This window comes from Larimichthys crocea, chromosome II (genome assembly GCF_000972845.2).
Source record: "Larimichthys crocea isolate SSNF chromosome II, L_crocea_2.0, whole genome shotgun sequence".
NCBI lineage: Eukaryota > Metazoa > Chordata > Actinopteri > Sciaenidae > Larimichthys > Larimichthys crocea.
Window position 1 is genome coordinate 6,186,778 of NC_040012.1, and position 14,638 is coordinate 6,201,415.

Genomic DNA, 14,638 nt, shown 5'->3' on the forward strand with positions numbered 1-14,638 from the left:
TTTATTTTGAAAGGGGCATTGCGGAAGTAGTCGAGCGGCACGCGGAGGAGGAATCAGCTGACTGACAACAAACAACAACATCTAACGGCAGCATCCTCCCGGTCCTCCCGGTCCGAGGCTCCCTGCTCGGCTCACAGAGGCCCGGACTCACGGTCAGTCCACCGGACGCTCGTCCCCGAGCTCCTGCACGCGCCGCGCTGTCCGTTAAACGTCCGTTAGTTCCGGTCCGGTTCGACATGACGGGCTACAAACCGTTTCACTCCCAGCTGGCGTCCATCATGGAGGCGCTGACCAAGGCGGCGCTGACGGAGATCTGCGAGCTGGTGGATGAAGGCTACGCCGAGCTGCAGCTGGAGATCTCCCGCAGCCACCGGGAGAACGAGGCGCTGCGGAGGAAGCTGGAGCTGATCGAGACCATCATCGCCCGGGGACACCGGGACAGCGCCGCCGGGCTGCTGGACTTCACCGAGGGTGAGTGAACGTGCGTCCGTCATCAGTGTGTGGGAACACCGACAACAGGGACAGGAAACTCCGCGAGGACTCCTACCGGCTCCGGGAGTGCTTAAAAAACGGTTCATACGACGTCTCAGAGACTACGTCCAGGTTTGAGACAGTCTGCAGGACGTCTCAGAGACTATGTCCAGGTTTTACACAGTCTGCGGGGACGTCTCAGAGACTATGTCCAGGTTTTACATAGTCTGCGGGGACGTCTCAGAGACTACGTCCAGGTTTGAGACAGTCTGCAGGACGTCTCAGAGACTATGTCCAGGTTTTTCACAGTCTGCGGGGACGTCACGGAGACTACGTCCAGGTTTTAGACAGTCTGCGGGGACGTCACGGAGACTACGTCCAGGTTTTAGACAGTCTGTGAAGACGTCTCAGAGACTATATCCAGGTTTTAGACAGTCTGTGAAGACGTCTCAGAGACTACGTCCAGGTTTTAGACAGTCTGCGGGGACGTCTCAGAGACTACGTCCAGGTTTTAGTCAGTCTGTGGGGACGTCTCAGAGACTATGTCCAGGTTTTAGACAGTCTGTGGGGACGTCTCAGAGACTATGTCGAGGTTTTAGACAGTCTGTGGGGACGTCACGGAGACTACGTCCAGGTTTGAGACAGTCTGCGGGGACGTCACAGAGACTACGTCCAGGTTTGAGACAGTCTGCGGGGACGTCTCAGAGACTATGTCCAGGTTTTAGACAGTCTGTGGGGACGTCTCAGAGACTATGTCCAGGTTTTAGACAGTCTGCAGGACGTCACGGAGACTACGTCCAGGTTTTAGTCAGTCTGTGGGGACTTCTCAGAGACTACGTCCAGGTTTGAGACAGTCTGCGGGGACGTCTCGGAGACTACCATCTTTAACTCTGTCTGTCTTCCATGCAGAGCGTGTCTTACTGGCTGGAGCGAGTGCTGAACAGACTAAGACAGGCCTCAGACGGAGCGGACGGGTCGCTGTGACAGAGGTGAGGGAGGTGGAGTCGAGGTCGCTGCACGGGTCCGGCCCGGTTCAGCACATCTGAAGCGTCTGTGTGTGAATTTAAATCTTGGCTGTTTATGTCTTTGTCGTTTCTCAGGACTCTTCGCCGGTCGCTGCAGACGAGCTCGGTGAACAGGATGTTGTTCTGATAAAAGAGGAAACGGCGAAAGAGGAAGTGAACGCCGAGGAAGCCACGGACGAGCTGCTCCTCAACGAAGACGGTAAAACAAGCAGCAGGTCCTCGAACGTTCACAGACGTTTGACATATTTTCTGTCTCGTGTTTGTCTTCGTCTCTGCCGTGATTCAGACGTTTGTTCTGTGTGTGAAGGAGCCGAGGCGCCGCTGTCAGACACCGACGACAGCAACGAGGGACCGTCTGGGATGATGTCCGACATGAGGCCGTGGGATCAGAGCAGTAACGGGCCGCCGGAGAGAGTCGAGCGCCATCAAGACTCCCACAGTGCACTGGGGTCACCCGGGGCGCCTGCAGGGGGCGCTCAGAGCAACTCTTCAGACGTCGTGTTTGATTTGGCGTCAGAGTCGGACAGCGAAGCTCCATCTGCGGTCCCGACGAGGAAGCCGTTCCTCCTCCCCGGCACCTCTGAGCCGAAGCGCGGCGCACTGATCCCCTACGACACCGAGCTGGATCTGTGCTCCACGTGGACCACTCAGGGCCTGCCGAGCATGGTGCCCGTCCCTCACCGGCCCACGCTCCTGGACAAAGTGTCAGACCTGAGCGCTCCGGGTTTCCCGTTAACGCTCGGCCTGGGCGTACCTAGACTGGACCCGCTGGAGCTGAACCGGTACTGCAGGGACAGGCGCTTCGTCTGCAGCTACTGCGGGAAATGCTTCACGTCGTCCCGGAGCCTGGAGACGCACGTCCGCGTCCACACAGGCGAGCGGCCGTACAGCTGCGCCCAGTGCGGGAAGCGCTTCACGCAGTCGGGACACCTGAAGACGCACCAGAGCGTCCACACCGGAGAGCGGCCGTTCGCCTGCGAGCATTGTGGGAAAAGGTTCGCCGGGAAGCAGAACCTGAGGATCCATCAGCAGAAACACCACCCGCCTGAGCAGGACGCCGCGCCGGTTCAAGGCTGAAACGCTGAGGATGGACCGGACCAGAACCTGATACTGAACTCCTAATTTAAAGAGTGTTTGATTTTCCTTTTTTTTAACCACCTGATCTACCTGAGACAACCTGATCCAGATTCTTACCTCAAAAAACAATGTGGGCCGTTTTGGGTCCACTTCAGAACTTTTTGGTTGGACCTGCTGAAATGTGAGAAGCATGTGAACGTTCGTCGGCTGGAATTAAACCAACTGTTTGTTTCACTCGGTGTCTGCTCGCTTTCATATGAGCCTGTAAACCTGCCAGTATTAGTGTCTACATACTGTACGCATTGAACATCGTTCACCGTGTTCTGACACTTCACGGATCAAACAGCTGATCGAATATGAAGAAAATGATTGACAGATATATGATTATATTATCAGAATAGGTGCACATACAGGAATCTGACTGCTTTGGTGCATTACAAACAACAAAAAATCAAATATTAAAAAACTGAAATCTGTGTTTTAAAATGAAAAGAGCTGTACAGGTTCACAGTGTAAACATATTCATCAAACGAGGCAGTCCTGAGGTAACCTGTCAATCATTCTCTTCATAATCAATCAGCTGTTTGATCCATAAAATGGTGAAAAATGTCAAACAGTGTTTGAGTTGACGTCCTCGAATATTTTGCTTCATCTCAAAGAACCTCAGTTTACTGTCAGAGAGGAAAGAAATCAGAAAATCGGAACACGAGAAGCTGAATTTGATTTAAAATGACACAAAACAATATCTAAATAGTTGATAATAAACAGGCGATTAATTGTTACAGCTCTACATTGTATGAATTGAAGGTTAAATGATAACTATAAACTGTGTAAATAACTGTAGAGTGTGTCTGACAGACATTATTACTGACACTGCAGCACGGCACAGAGACTTCAACAAAGTCAGTCAAAGGCAGCTTGAGGTTGCCGAGCAACCAGGGTCAGCTGCAGGTCAGAGCAATTAACTGCAGCTGTGCTCTGTCTGTGTGTGAGTGACTGCTGAGAGACACAGAAAATCTCTAAATGAAGCCCCTCCAACTAGTGGACACTAATGCCAAACGGTAGGTGGTATCAAAAAGCCCAAATGACCGTGAGCATCCTCATCTTGTCGACCATGTGAATGCTGAATTTCAGTGTGTGAAGTTAAAAAATGTGACCTGGGGAGAGAGAGAAAGAACAGGTGCCCCGTGCTCCTTTGGGAAATTTCTCCTCTCCAGTTTACATGGGAGTAGATGGGGCTGTCGGTGGGTGATCCGGCGCATCGTGCGTCTCCCGCCAAAACTATAAGTCTGACAGCTTCAGCAGTGATTATCGCTGCGTAGCCAACGAATTTTCCTACGTTTCTATGTAGAAATTATTTCTGTAGAGTGACATTTGTGGCCACGAGAGCCGTTTGCAAATGTATTTTTTGACAAGTGTTTCTCTCCCTCTCCACTCTAGCTCTGGAACATTCTACCAATACATACCCATTGTAAATGTTGGTGTGGTTTTTGGTGTTTTTGGCAAAACTGTTTGGTGAAACTCTTAGAAAGTCCACGCTCACCATTCCCGAACGAGCCGGTCGTTTTGATACCTTTTTTGTGTTTGTGCGACCAAAACTGAGGGAGGAGCAGCACGCTGAACTTCCTGGATACTTCAATAATAAGTATGGGGATAGTGAACAGCTGTACAAACACTTTTTTCATGTTGTGATTTTACAGATCAGACAAATTAAAGAAAATAATTAGGGCTGTCAATCGATTTAAAAAAATTAACTAATTAATCGCAAAAATTTCTGTAATTAATCACGATTAATCGCGATTAATCTATCAATAAATGTATCAATAAATTAAATGCATTTTTATTAGACTGAAGCTTATAATGAATATTTATTTATGTAAAATGATCAAATTAATGTAGAATAAACCAGATAAGTATATGAAATTCATTCATGTTATTGGCTTAAGGTGCACTATGCACAGTGCAAACAGAAAAAAGCCAGAATGAGGAATATACTGAGGAGTGCCACACTCTTGTAGTGTAGACTGGGTGTGTTTTGCTTTGAGGTGATGTTAAAGTCGTGTTACTTCTGTGGAATTTAAATTCGGTTTGCAAACTGTGCAAATTGCCTTGTTTTGTCCACGAGCCGTCGGGCAACTTTTTAAAATGAAATGTTCCCCCTAAAGTCGTCCTATCCATCTTTACACACAGACTCTCCTTTGTTAGGATAGATCATAGACATATATGCACAGACTCTCCTTTAGTTAGGATAGATCATAGACTCTATGCACAGACTCTCCTTTAGTTAGGATAGATCATAGACATATATGCACAGACTCTCCTTTAGTTAGGATAGATCAGACATATATGCACAGACTCTCCTTTAGTTAGGAAGATCATGACATATATGCACAGACTCTCCTTTAGTTAGGATAGATCATAGAACATTATGCACAGACTCTCCTTTAGTTAGGATAGATCATAGACATATATCAACGACGCCTCATTGAGAGGTTGGTCTGTTGCTGCGATACGTTAACGTGTCCGCCCATATTGGATGTGGCAGATCTGCCCGTAAACTTAAACAAGCAGGGCCGGTTTTAGCTAGGGCAATGTGGGCGACCGCCCAGGGCGCAGTCTCCGTGAGACTTTGCCACATCCAAAATGGCGGCCGCCACCGGAAGTAAACAAAACCGCGTTATTGCGTTAATTTTTTTTAACGCGTTAATTCTTTAAAATTAATCGACAAAATTAACGCGTTAATTTTGACAGCACTAAAAATAATCTGAAGTTCATGAACCACGTTCAGACTACAACAGAGACGTTTACTGTCAGACAGAAACATTTCAGTTTCATTTTAACTTGCACCTGACGTAGATCTGGGCGACCGGACTCGGTTGTAGATCCGGTGTGGACAATGGTTGTTGGAGTCCACGCTGCCTCATGTCACTCAACGACTGTCGTTAACATCGGACCTGAGGGGGACCCTGAAGACAGTCGTCACAGCAACAACACGAGCCCAACCAAGTGGCCCATGAGTCCCTGTGGCCCAGATTTACGTCCAGGTTTTAGACAGTCTGCGGGGGGATATCCAGAGACTACTCCAGGTTTTAGACAGTCTGCGGGGACGTCACAGAGACTACGTCCAGGTTTTAGACAGTCTGCGGGGATGTCACAGAGACTACGTCCAGGTTTTAGACAGTCTGCGGGGACGTCACAGAGACTATGTCCAGGTTTTAGACGTCTGCGGGGATGTCACAGGACTACGTCCAGGTTTTGACAGTCTGCGGGGACGTCACGGAGACTAGTCCAGGTTTTAGACAGTCTGCGGGGACCACAGAGACTTGTCCAGGTTTTAGACAGTCTTGGTGGTTGTTCACGGAGACTACGTCCAAGTTTAGACAGTCTGCGGGCGTCCCCGAGACTACGTCCAGGTTTTAGACAGTCTTTGGTGGTTGTCACGGAGACTAGTCCAGGTTTTAGACAGTCTGCGGGGACGTCACGGAGACTACGTCCAGGTTTTAGACAGTCTGTAGGGACGTCACGGAGAGTAGGTCCAGGTTTTAGACAGTCTGCGGGGACGTCACAGAGACTACGTCCAGGTTTAGGACAGTTTTGTGCGGGGACACTCAGGACTACGTCCGGTTTTAAGACAGTCTGCGGGGACGTCTCAGAGACTACGTCCAGGTTTAGACAGTCTGCGGGACGTCTCGGAGACTACGTCCAGGTTTTAGACAGTCTGTAGGACTCATGGAGACTACGTCCAGTGTTTTAGACAGTCTGCGGGGACGTCATGGAGAATACGTCCAGTTTTAGACAGTCTGCGGGGACGTCACGGAGACTGTCCAGGTTTGGACAGTCTGCGAGGACGTCATGGAGACACATCCAGGTTTTAGACAGTCTGCGGGGACGTCCGCGGACTATGTCCAGGTTTTAGACAGTCTGTGACGTCATGGAGACTATGTCCAGTTTAGACAGTCTGTGACGTCATGAGGACTACGTCCGTTCTAGACACGTATGTGGTCGCAACAATAAACAATAGGCTCTTATTTTGAATGGTCCTCCCGGAAGTGTGAGTGGGACGGAAGCGAGGACTCACTTCTTCTTCTTCTTCTTCTTCGTCCTCGGTAGCTTCCCGGTCGGTTCCACGGGTAGTCTCAGCTGTCCGTTACCGACTCACCGTGTGTTCCAGCGGCCCGCCTGCGCTCCGTGTTGTCCGGTGAGACCTGGCTTCCGGCGGGATGGGGCGGCAAGAGCAGCAGAGCTCTGCACGAGCAGCTCTCCATCATCATGGAGGCGCTGACCAAGGCGGCGCTGACGGAGAGCTGCGAGCTGGTGGATGAAGGCTACGCCGAGCGCAGCTGGAGATCTCCCGCAGCCACCGGGAGAACGAGGCGCTGCGGGAAGGAGCAGTGGAGCTGATCGAGACCCTCGTGGTGCGGGGGGAGCAGCGGCGGGAAGGCGGCGGAGGCTTTGTTACCGGGACAGGAGGCGGAGGAGACAGCGCAGCAGCAGCGGGACAGTGACGGAGGAGACACCCGCTGCTGCTCCCGGAGCAGACACGGAGGAGCTGCGGTGGGAGGTGCGGGAGGAGGTGAAGACATGGACCTGATTTAATTTATTTATAATCATTAATTGGACTTGTTGTCAGTATGAGGGGATCATTATGACCCACGTCCAGGTTTTAGACAGTCTGCGGGGACGTCACGGAGACTACGTCCAGGTTATAGACAGTCTCGGGGACGTCACGGAGACTACGGTCCAGGTTTTAGAAGTCTGCGGGGGACGTCACGGAGGCACGTCCAGGTTTAGGCAGTCTTTGGCGGGGACGTCACAGAGACTACGTCCAGGTTTTAGGACAGTCTGCGGGCGTCACGGAGACTACGTCCCAGGTTTTAGACAGTCTAAAGTCTCGAGGACTACGTCCAGTTTATGACAGTCTGCGGGGACGCACGGAGACTACGTCCAGGTTTTAGACGGTCTGCGGGGGACGTCACGGAGACTACTCCAGTTTTAGACAGTCTGCGGGGACGTCACGGAGACTACGTCCGTTTTAGACAGTCTGCGAGGACATCACGGAGACCACGTCCAGGTTTTAGGACGGTCTGTGAGGACGTCACGGAGACTAACGTCCAGGTTTTAGACAGTCTGCGGGGACGTCACGGGACTAGTCCAGGTTTTAGACAGTTGCGGGGACGTCACAGAGACTACGTGCCGGTTTAGACGTCTGCGGGGACTCACAAGATACGTCCAGGTTTTAGACAATCTGCGGGGACGTCACAGAGACTACGTCCAGGTTTTACACAGTCTGCAGGGGGACGTCTCAGAGGATCATCCAGGTTTTAGACCGTCTGCCGGACGTCTTAGAGGCTACGTCCAGGTTTTAGACAGTCTGCGGGGACGTCACGGAGACTACGTCCAGGTTTTAGACAGTCTGCGGGGACGTCACGGAGACTACGTCCAGGTTTTAGACAGTCTGCGGGGACGTCACGGAGACTACGTCCAGTTTTAGACAGTCTGCGGGGACGTCACGGAGACTACGTCCAGGTTTTAGCGGTCTGCGGGGACGTCACGGCGGAGACTACGTCCAGGTTTTAGACGGTCTGCGGGGGACGTCACGGGACTACGTCCAGGTTTTAGACGTCTGCGGGGACGTCACGGAGACTACGTCCAGGTTTTAGACAGTCTGCGAGGACATCACGGAGACCACGTCCAGGTTTTGACGGTCTGTGGGACGTCACGGAGACTACGTCCAGGTTTTAGACAGTCTGCGGGGACTTCACGGAGAATAGTCCAGGTTTTAGACAGTCCTGCGGGGACGTCACAGAGACTACGTCCAGGTTTTAGACAGTCTGCGGGGACGTCACAGAGACTGACGTCCAGGTTTTAGACAATCTGCGGGGACGTCACAGAGACACGTCCAGTTTTACACAGTGCGGGGGACGTCTCAGAGCTACCTCAGGTTTTAGACAGTCTGCAGGACGTCTTTTTGAGGCTACGTCCAGGTTTAGACAGTCTGGCGGGGACCTCTACGGAGACTACGTCCAGGTTTTTAGACAGTCTGCGGGGACGTCACGGAGACTACGTCCAGGTTTTAGACAGTCTGCGGGGGCGTCACGGAGACTACGTCCAGTTTTAGACAGTCTGCGGGACGTCACGGAGACTACGTCCAGGTTTAGACAGTCTGCGGGGACGTCACAAGGACTACGTCCAGGTTTTTAGACAGTCTGCGGGGACGTCACGGAGACTACAGTCCAGGTTTTAGACCGTCTAAAGTCTCAGAGACTACGTCCAGGTTTTAGACCGTCTGCGGGGACGTCACGGAGACTCATCCAGGTTTAGACGGTCTGCGGGGACGTCACGGAAGACTTCCAGTTGTAGACAGCTGCGGGACGTCACGGAGACTAGTCCAGGTTTTAGACAGTCTGGGGGACGTCACAGAGACTAGTCCAGGTTTTAGACAGTCTGCGGGGACGTCACAGAGACTACGTCAGGTTTTAGACAATCTGCGGGACGTCACAGGACTACGTCCAGGTTTTACACAGTCTGCGGGGACCGTCTCAGAGACTACATCCAGGTTTTAGACAGTCTGCAGGCGTCTTAGGGCACGTCCAGGTTTTAGACGTCTGCGGGGACGTCACGAGACTACGGCCAGGTTTTAGACAGTCTGCGGGGACGTCACGGAGACTACGTCCAGGTTTTAGACAGTCTGCGGGGACGTCACGGAGAACTACGTCCAGGTTTTAGACAGTTGCGGGAGTCACGGAGACTACGTCCAGGTTTTTTTAGACAGTCTGCGGGGACGTCACGGCGATACGTCCAGGTTTAGACAGTCTCAAGTCCAGAGACTACGTCCAGGTTTTAGGACAGTCTGCGGGACGTCACGGAGACTACGTCCAGGTTTAGACAGTTCGGGGGGTGGGCGTCAAAAACGGGGAGACTACGTCCAGGTTTTAGAACGTCTGCGGGGACGTCACGGAGACTACGTCCAGTTTTAGACAGTCTGCGAGGACATCACGGAGACCACGTCCAGGTTTGACGGTTGTGAGGGACGTCACGGGAGACTACGTCCAGGTTTTAGGACAGTCTGCGGGGAGTGCACGGAGACTAGTCCAGGTTTTTAGACAGTCTGCGGGGACGTCACAGAGACTACGTCCAGGTTTTAGACGTCTCGGGGACGTCACAGAGACTACGTCCAGGTTTTAGACAATCTGCGGGGACGTCACAGAGACTACGTCCAGGTTTTAAACAGTCTTCGGGGACGTCTCAGAGACTACGTCCAGGTTTAGACAGTTGCTGCAGGACGTCTTAGAGGCTACGTCCGGTTTAGACAGTCTGCGGGGACGTCACGGAGACTGCGTCCGGTTTTAGACAGTCTGCGGATGTCACGGAGACTACGTCCAGGTTTTAGACAGTCTTCGGGGACAGTCACGGAGACGCGTCCAGGTTTTAGACAGTCTGGGGGACGTTCACGGAGACTATGCTCCAGGTTTTAGACAGTCTAAAGTCTCAGAGACTACGTCCAGGTTTAGACAGTCTCGGGGACATCACGGAGACCACGTCCAGGTTTAGACGGTCTCGTGGGGGACGTCACGGAGACTCTGTCCAGGTTTTAGACAGTCTAAAGTCTCAGAGACAGACTCGTCCCAGGTTTTAAGCAGTCTGCGGGGACATCACGGGACCACGTCAGGTTTAGACGGTCTGTGGGGACGTTCACGGAGACTACGTCCCGTTTTGACAGTCTGCCGGGGACGTCACCGGAGACTAGTCCAGGTTTTTGCAGTCTGCGGGGACGTCGACAGCGAGACTACGTCCAGGTTAGACACGCTGCGGGGGCGTCACAGAGACTACTCCAGGTTTTAGACAGTCTGCGGGGACGTCTCAGAGACTACGTCCAGATTTAGACCGTCTGCGGGGAGGTCACGGAGACTGCGTCCAGGTTTTAGACAGTCTGCGGGGACGTCTCAGGACTACGTCCAGGTTTTAGACAGTCTGCGGGGACGTTCCACAGAGACTCCGTCCAGGTTTTAGACAGTTGCGGGGACGTCTCAGAGACTACGTCCAGTTTAGCAGTCTGCGGGGAGGTCACGGAGACTGCGTCCAGTTTAGACAGTTGCGGTCGGGACGTCCTCAGAGACTACGTCCAGGTTTTAGACAGTCTGTGACAGTCTCGTAGACTACGTCCAGGTTTTAGACAGTCTGCAGGGACGTCACGGAGACTACGTCCAGGTTTTAGACAGTCTGCGGGGACGTCACGGAGACTAGTCCAGGTTTTAGACAGTCTGCGGGGACGTCACAGAGACTACGTCCAGGTTTTAGACAGTCTGCGGGGACGTCACGGAGACTACGTCCAGGTGTCAGACAGTCTGCGGGGACGTCACGGAGACTAGTCCAGGTTTTAGACAGTCTGCGAGGACGTCACGGAGACCACGTCCAGGTTTTAGACAGTCTGTGTTTTGGTTGACGAGTTCATTATGTCGTTATCTCGTGATAACTGGAAACTGAATTAAAGGTCACGGCTGATTATTTTCTTCATTAATTTATTTGGACAGCTCATCAGTTGATCAGCTGATCGTTTCAGTCTTTAGGTAATCAGGTCATCAATAAAAAGATTGAAGAAAATGAATTTAATCTGCAGTGATCTATTAAATTTACTGTGCAGATCAAACTCGTCGAGTCCTTTAATATTCGTCCGTCGTTACAATTAGAACTAATCTCCAGATCAGAAGTTAATTATCTGACAGACTTCGTCGAAGATCTCTCGTTACTTTCCACGATAACGTGTTTGTCTTCTTATCTTGACAGAGCTGAAGGTCGTTTATTTATTTTTAGATAATTAACCGGAGATAACGAGCAGATGAGTCGGCGTGTAACATCTGTATTCCTTTCCTCTTCTCCAGCTTCCAGATGTGGTGCTGATCAAAGACGAAGACTCGGACAGTAACGACAGCTTTGAGGAAGGTGAGCGTGATCGACCGCCGGGTCAGAACCACGGACCATGTGGTCCTGCTTCTCCTGAGACGTGGATCATCTTCGTCCTGAGTGGTTGACCCTCTTAATCCTGCATAACAACGAAGATGTGTTGTCATGTCCGTGATGTGTTTTGTCCTTTCAGATAACAAGCAGCCGGCTGACGGAGCGCCGGCTGCAGCCAGAGACTCCGTCACGTCGACCTCCCTCAGCCGGACTGTGAAGCGACGCTGGCCAGGCAGCGAGGCGGCTGACAGGAAGTCGTCATCGTCGTCGTCATCCAAAGTGAGCGCAGGGACGCCGAAGCCGAGCGTGTCCGTCTACACTCTGGACTCTCCTCGCAGCGAGCCGGGCTGCTCCGGACAGCTCGGGGCCGACAACATGGAGGCCGACTCGTCGGTCTACTCCGTGCAGATGAACCCGGACGTCCAGCTGGTCAACCAGGACTGCTCACTGGTCCCGCCGACAAGCAGCCAAACGGCGTATTACGGGAGCGGCGCTCTGCTGGACTCTCAGTCTCCCACGAACAGAGCCGAACTGGACCTGAGCCTGACGTGGACCAAACAGGCGAAGGGTCAGATGAGCTTCTCTCAGTTCCACCAGAGCGACGACGGAGACGCGTTCGGGATCAAGCTGATCAGCGTGTCGGGTTCCACTTCCACGGACTGCCAGCTGTCCGAGAGCAGCAACTCGGCGCTCGAGTACGACGACGCCGACATGATGAACTTCGGCCTCTACAGGGACCAGCCGGGTCACCCTCAGCTGGGCGGCGGCGGCAGCATCCGAGGGAAGCGCTTCATTTGCTCCATCTGCAACAGGACGTATGCCACGTCTCAGAACCTGGACGTTCACATGCGGATCCACACGGGCGAGAGGCCGTTCAGCTGCAGCCAGTGCGGCAAGAAGTTCACCCAGTCGGCGCACCTGAAGTCGCACCTGAGCGTGCACTCCGGAGAGCGGCCGTACGCCTGCACGATGTGCTCCAGGAGCTTCATCGTCAAATACAGCCTCAAGTTACACATGAAGAAATGTCACCCCAACGTCTGCTGAGCCGACGGGTCAGGCTCTGATCCAAAATGTTCTGTTCATGTCACGTTTGTTAAAGAAGAAAGAGTTTTAGTTTGAACTGCAACGAGTCTTTTTAATGACAACAAATTAATGAGCAACACCACAGAGAATTTGGTGTCTGTTGTGATTATCACCCCCAGAGTGTAATCCTACTGTGTAACTATGTCCAGCTGTACTCGAGTATTTGTTCTGATTACATTACTTCTGATCTAACAGCCAATCATCACCCAGGTCCCCAGCAGCAGCTGATCTCACTGCCTAGTCCAGCAGCAGTCAGCCCAGCTCGGCGTCTGTCTTTCAGCCTTTTATTTCACCAAGCTCTCACCAACCACTAAAAGTCAGTCCCACATTTACTCTTGTCCGGCGGCTTCTTGCTCGCTCACTCTCTCCTTTTCTCTTCTTAGCTTCCTCCGTCAGCGTCCTCTTCACTCTCTTCTCCTCTGCCATCATGTCCATAGAAGCTGCTGAGCCTGGTTACCTCCTCTTCTTCTTCCTGGTCGTCCATAACGCCTGTTGGTACAAACACTCAGTTCGTCAGCTTGGCGGTGAGCTCAGAGCGACGGGTACCCGTCGCTCTGAGCTCACCGCCAAGCTGACGAACTGAGCTAACAGCAGCTACAGCTGTCAGCAGTTTACTTCACTGTCCATCATAAACTCTGTAAATCACAGAGAGTTGAGGCGGAGCAGCCGGAGGACATCAGAGGGAGAACCAGAAAACGTTTCCTCCATAAAATGATGGTTGACCGACGGCTACCTCCGTCAGCGTCCTCTTCACTCTCTTCTCCTCTGCCATCACGTCCGTAGAGGCCCGCTGAGCCCCGGTTACATTGCCTGTTCGCAACACTCCTCCCCCCGGAGGTCTGAGCTCACAGTCCGGCTAACAAATTGAGAGTTGACCAAAGAATAATAAAATAAACTGATTGTCACATTTGAGCAGCTCGTTTATTGAATATGAGACGTTTGATTCAGGAAAGTTTCGCTTTTTTTTTTGTCCGAAATGTAAACAGTAAAGCACTGTGTGTGTGTGTGTGTGTGTGTGTGTGTGTGTGTGTGTGTGTGTGTGTGTGTGTGTTCTTTATCAATAAAACTGATTTTCAAAAGTGTTTGTTGCAGCAAATTATTAACTCTTAATAATCATCTTATTATTACAACAAAGGCGTGGATGATTGGACTGAGCATCTCCACATACACACTGAGCGGCCTCTTCATTAGGTACACTTCCTCCTCCTCCTCCTGCTGCGTGAGGTCCAACCTCTGGTCCTGACCTCTCTTCACATGCACGGCCTGCAGGAGGAGCGCTCAGGCCGTCGATGATGATGATGATGATGATGAAGCTGCTGTGTGATTGTCATGAATCTGATGATGCTCAGGTTTTGTTGGCGTTGGACAGCTGTGTGTCACCCTATGTACATACATGACAGGGTCGTAAACATCTACAACCTCATTAATTAAACAAGTTTAATTAGTTGACAGAAAAAAAAATCATCTGCAACTATTAAAAAGTTAGTTTTTGAACACGTGACGCCACGAGGGAGAATTTAAATATAATTAAACCTGTGTGACGTCACAAATCTGAAGTTTTAATTAAACTCCCTTATTGATGTAAAATGATGCTCCGCGCATGCGCACTCCGGCCCGTGTGAGGTCGATTTTTTTTTTTTTTTTTTTTACCCGCATCACTTCCGGGTCTGTCTCGAGACTGTTTGCTGTTTCAGGTGTCTCCGTCCAAAGACTACCGGAGGGTTTCGGTTCCGGTAATCTGGACTGGTCCCGTTTCCACCAACACGCACGCACGCACGCGGCGGGTGGACGACATGTCTCCGGCCGCCGCCCTCCACGCGCAGCTCGCCTCCATCATGGAGGTGCTGGCTAACACCGCGGTGGCGGAGATCTGCGAGCTCGTGGACAGCGGCTACTCGGTGCTGCAGCTGGAGATCTCGCGGAGCCGCAAGGAGAACGAGGTGCTGCGGAGAAAGCTGCGGCTCATGGAGCTCCGAGCGACGCGCGCCGCCGCGCTCAGGACCGCCGCCGCGTCCGCCGCGTCCGCC

The 14,638-nt window shown here is 52.0% G+C and overlaps 1 protein-coding gene across 1 annotated transcript in view; it reads left to right on the forward strand.

Annotated features, from left to right (window-relative positions):
• The first annotated feature begins 10 nt into the window (after positions 1–10).
• Positions 11–14,638, forward strand: part of si:dkey-7l6.3 (uncharacterized) — an 18,860-nt gene continuing 4,232 nt past the window's right edge. Inside the window, exons 1-9 of the mRNA XM_027291649.1 lie at positions 11–471; positions 1,381–1,460; positions 1,572–1,695; positions 1,804–2,571; positions 6,745–6,912; positions 7,004–7,146; positions 11,453–11,513; positions 11,668–12,570; positions 14,235–14,621. Coding sequence (XP_027147450.1) covers positions 237–471; positions 1,381–1,460; positions 1,572–1,695; positions 1,804–2,571; positions 6,745–6,912; positions 7,004–7,146; positions 11,453–11,513; positions 11,668–12,570; positions 14,235–14,621 — 2,869 coding nt within the window. The 5' untranslated portion in view covers positions 11–236. The remainder of the gene's footprint in view (positions 472–1,380; positions 1,461–1,571; positions 1,696–1,803; positions 2,572–6,744; positions 6,913–7,003; positions 7,147–11,452; positions 11,514–11,667; positions 12,571–14,234; positions 14,622–14,638) is intronic.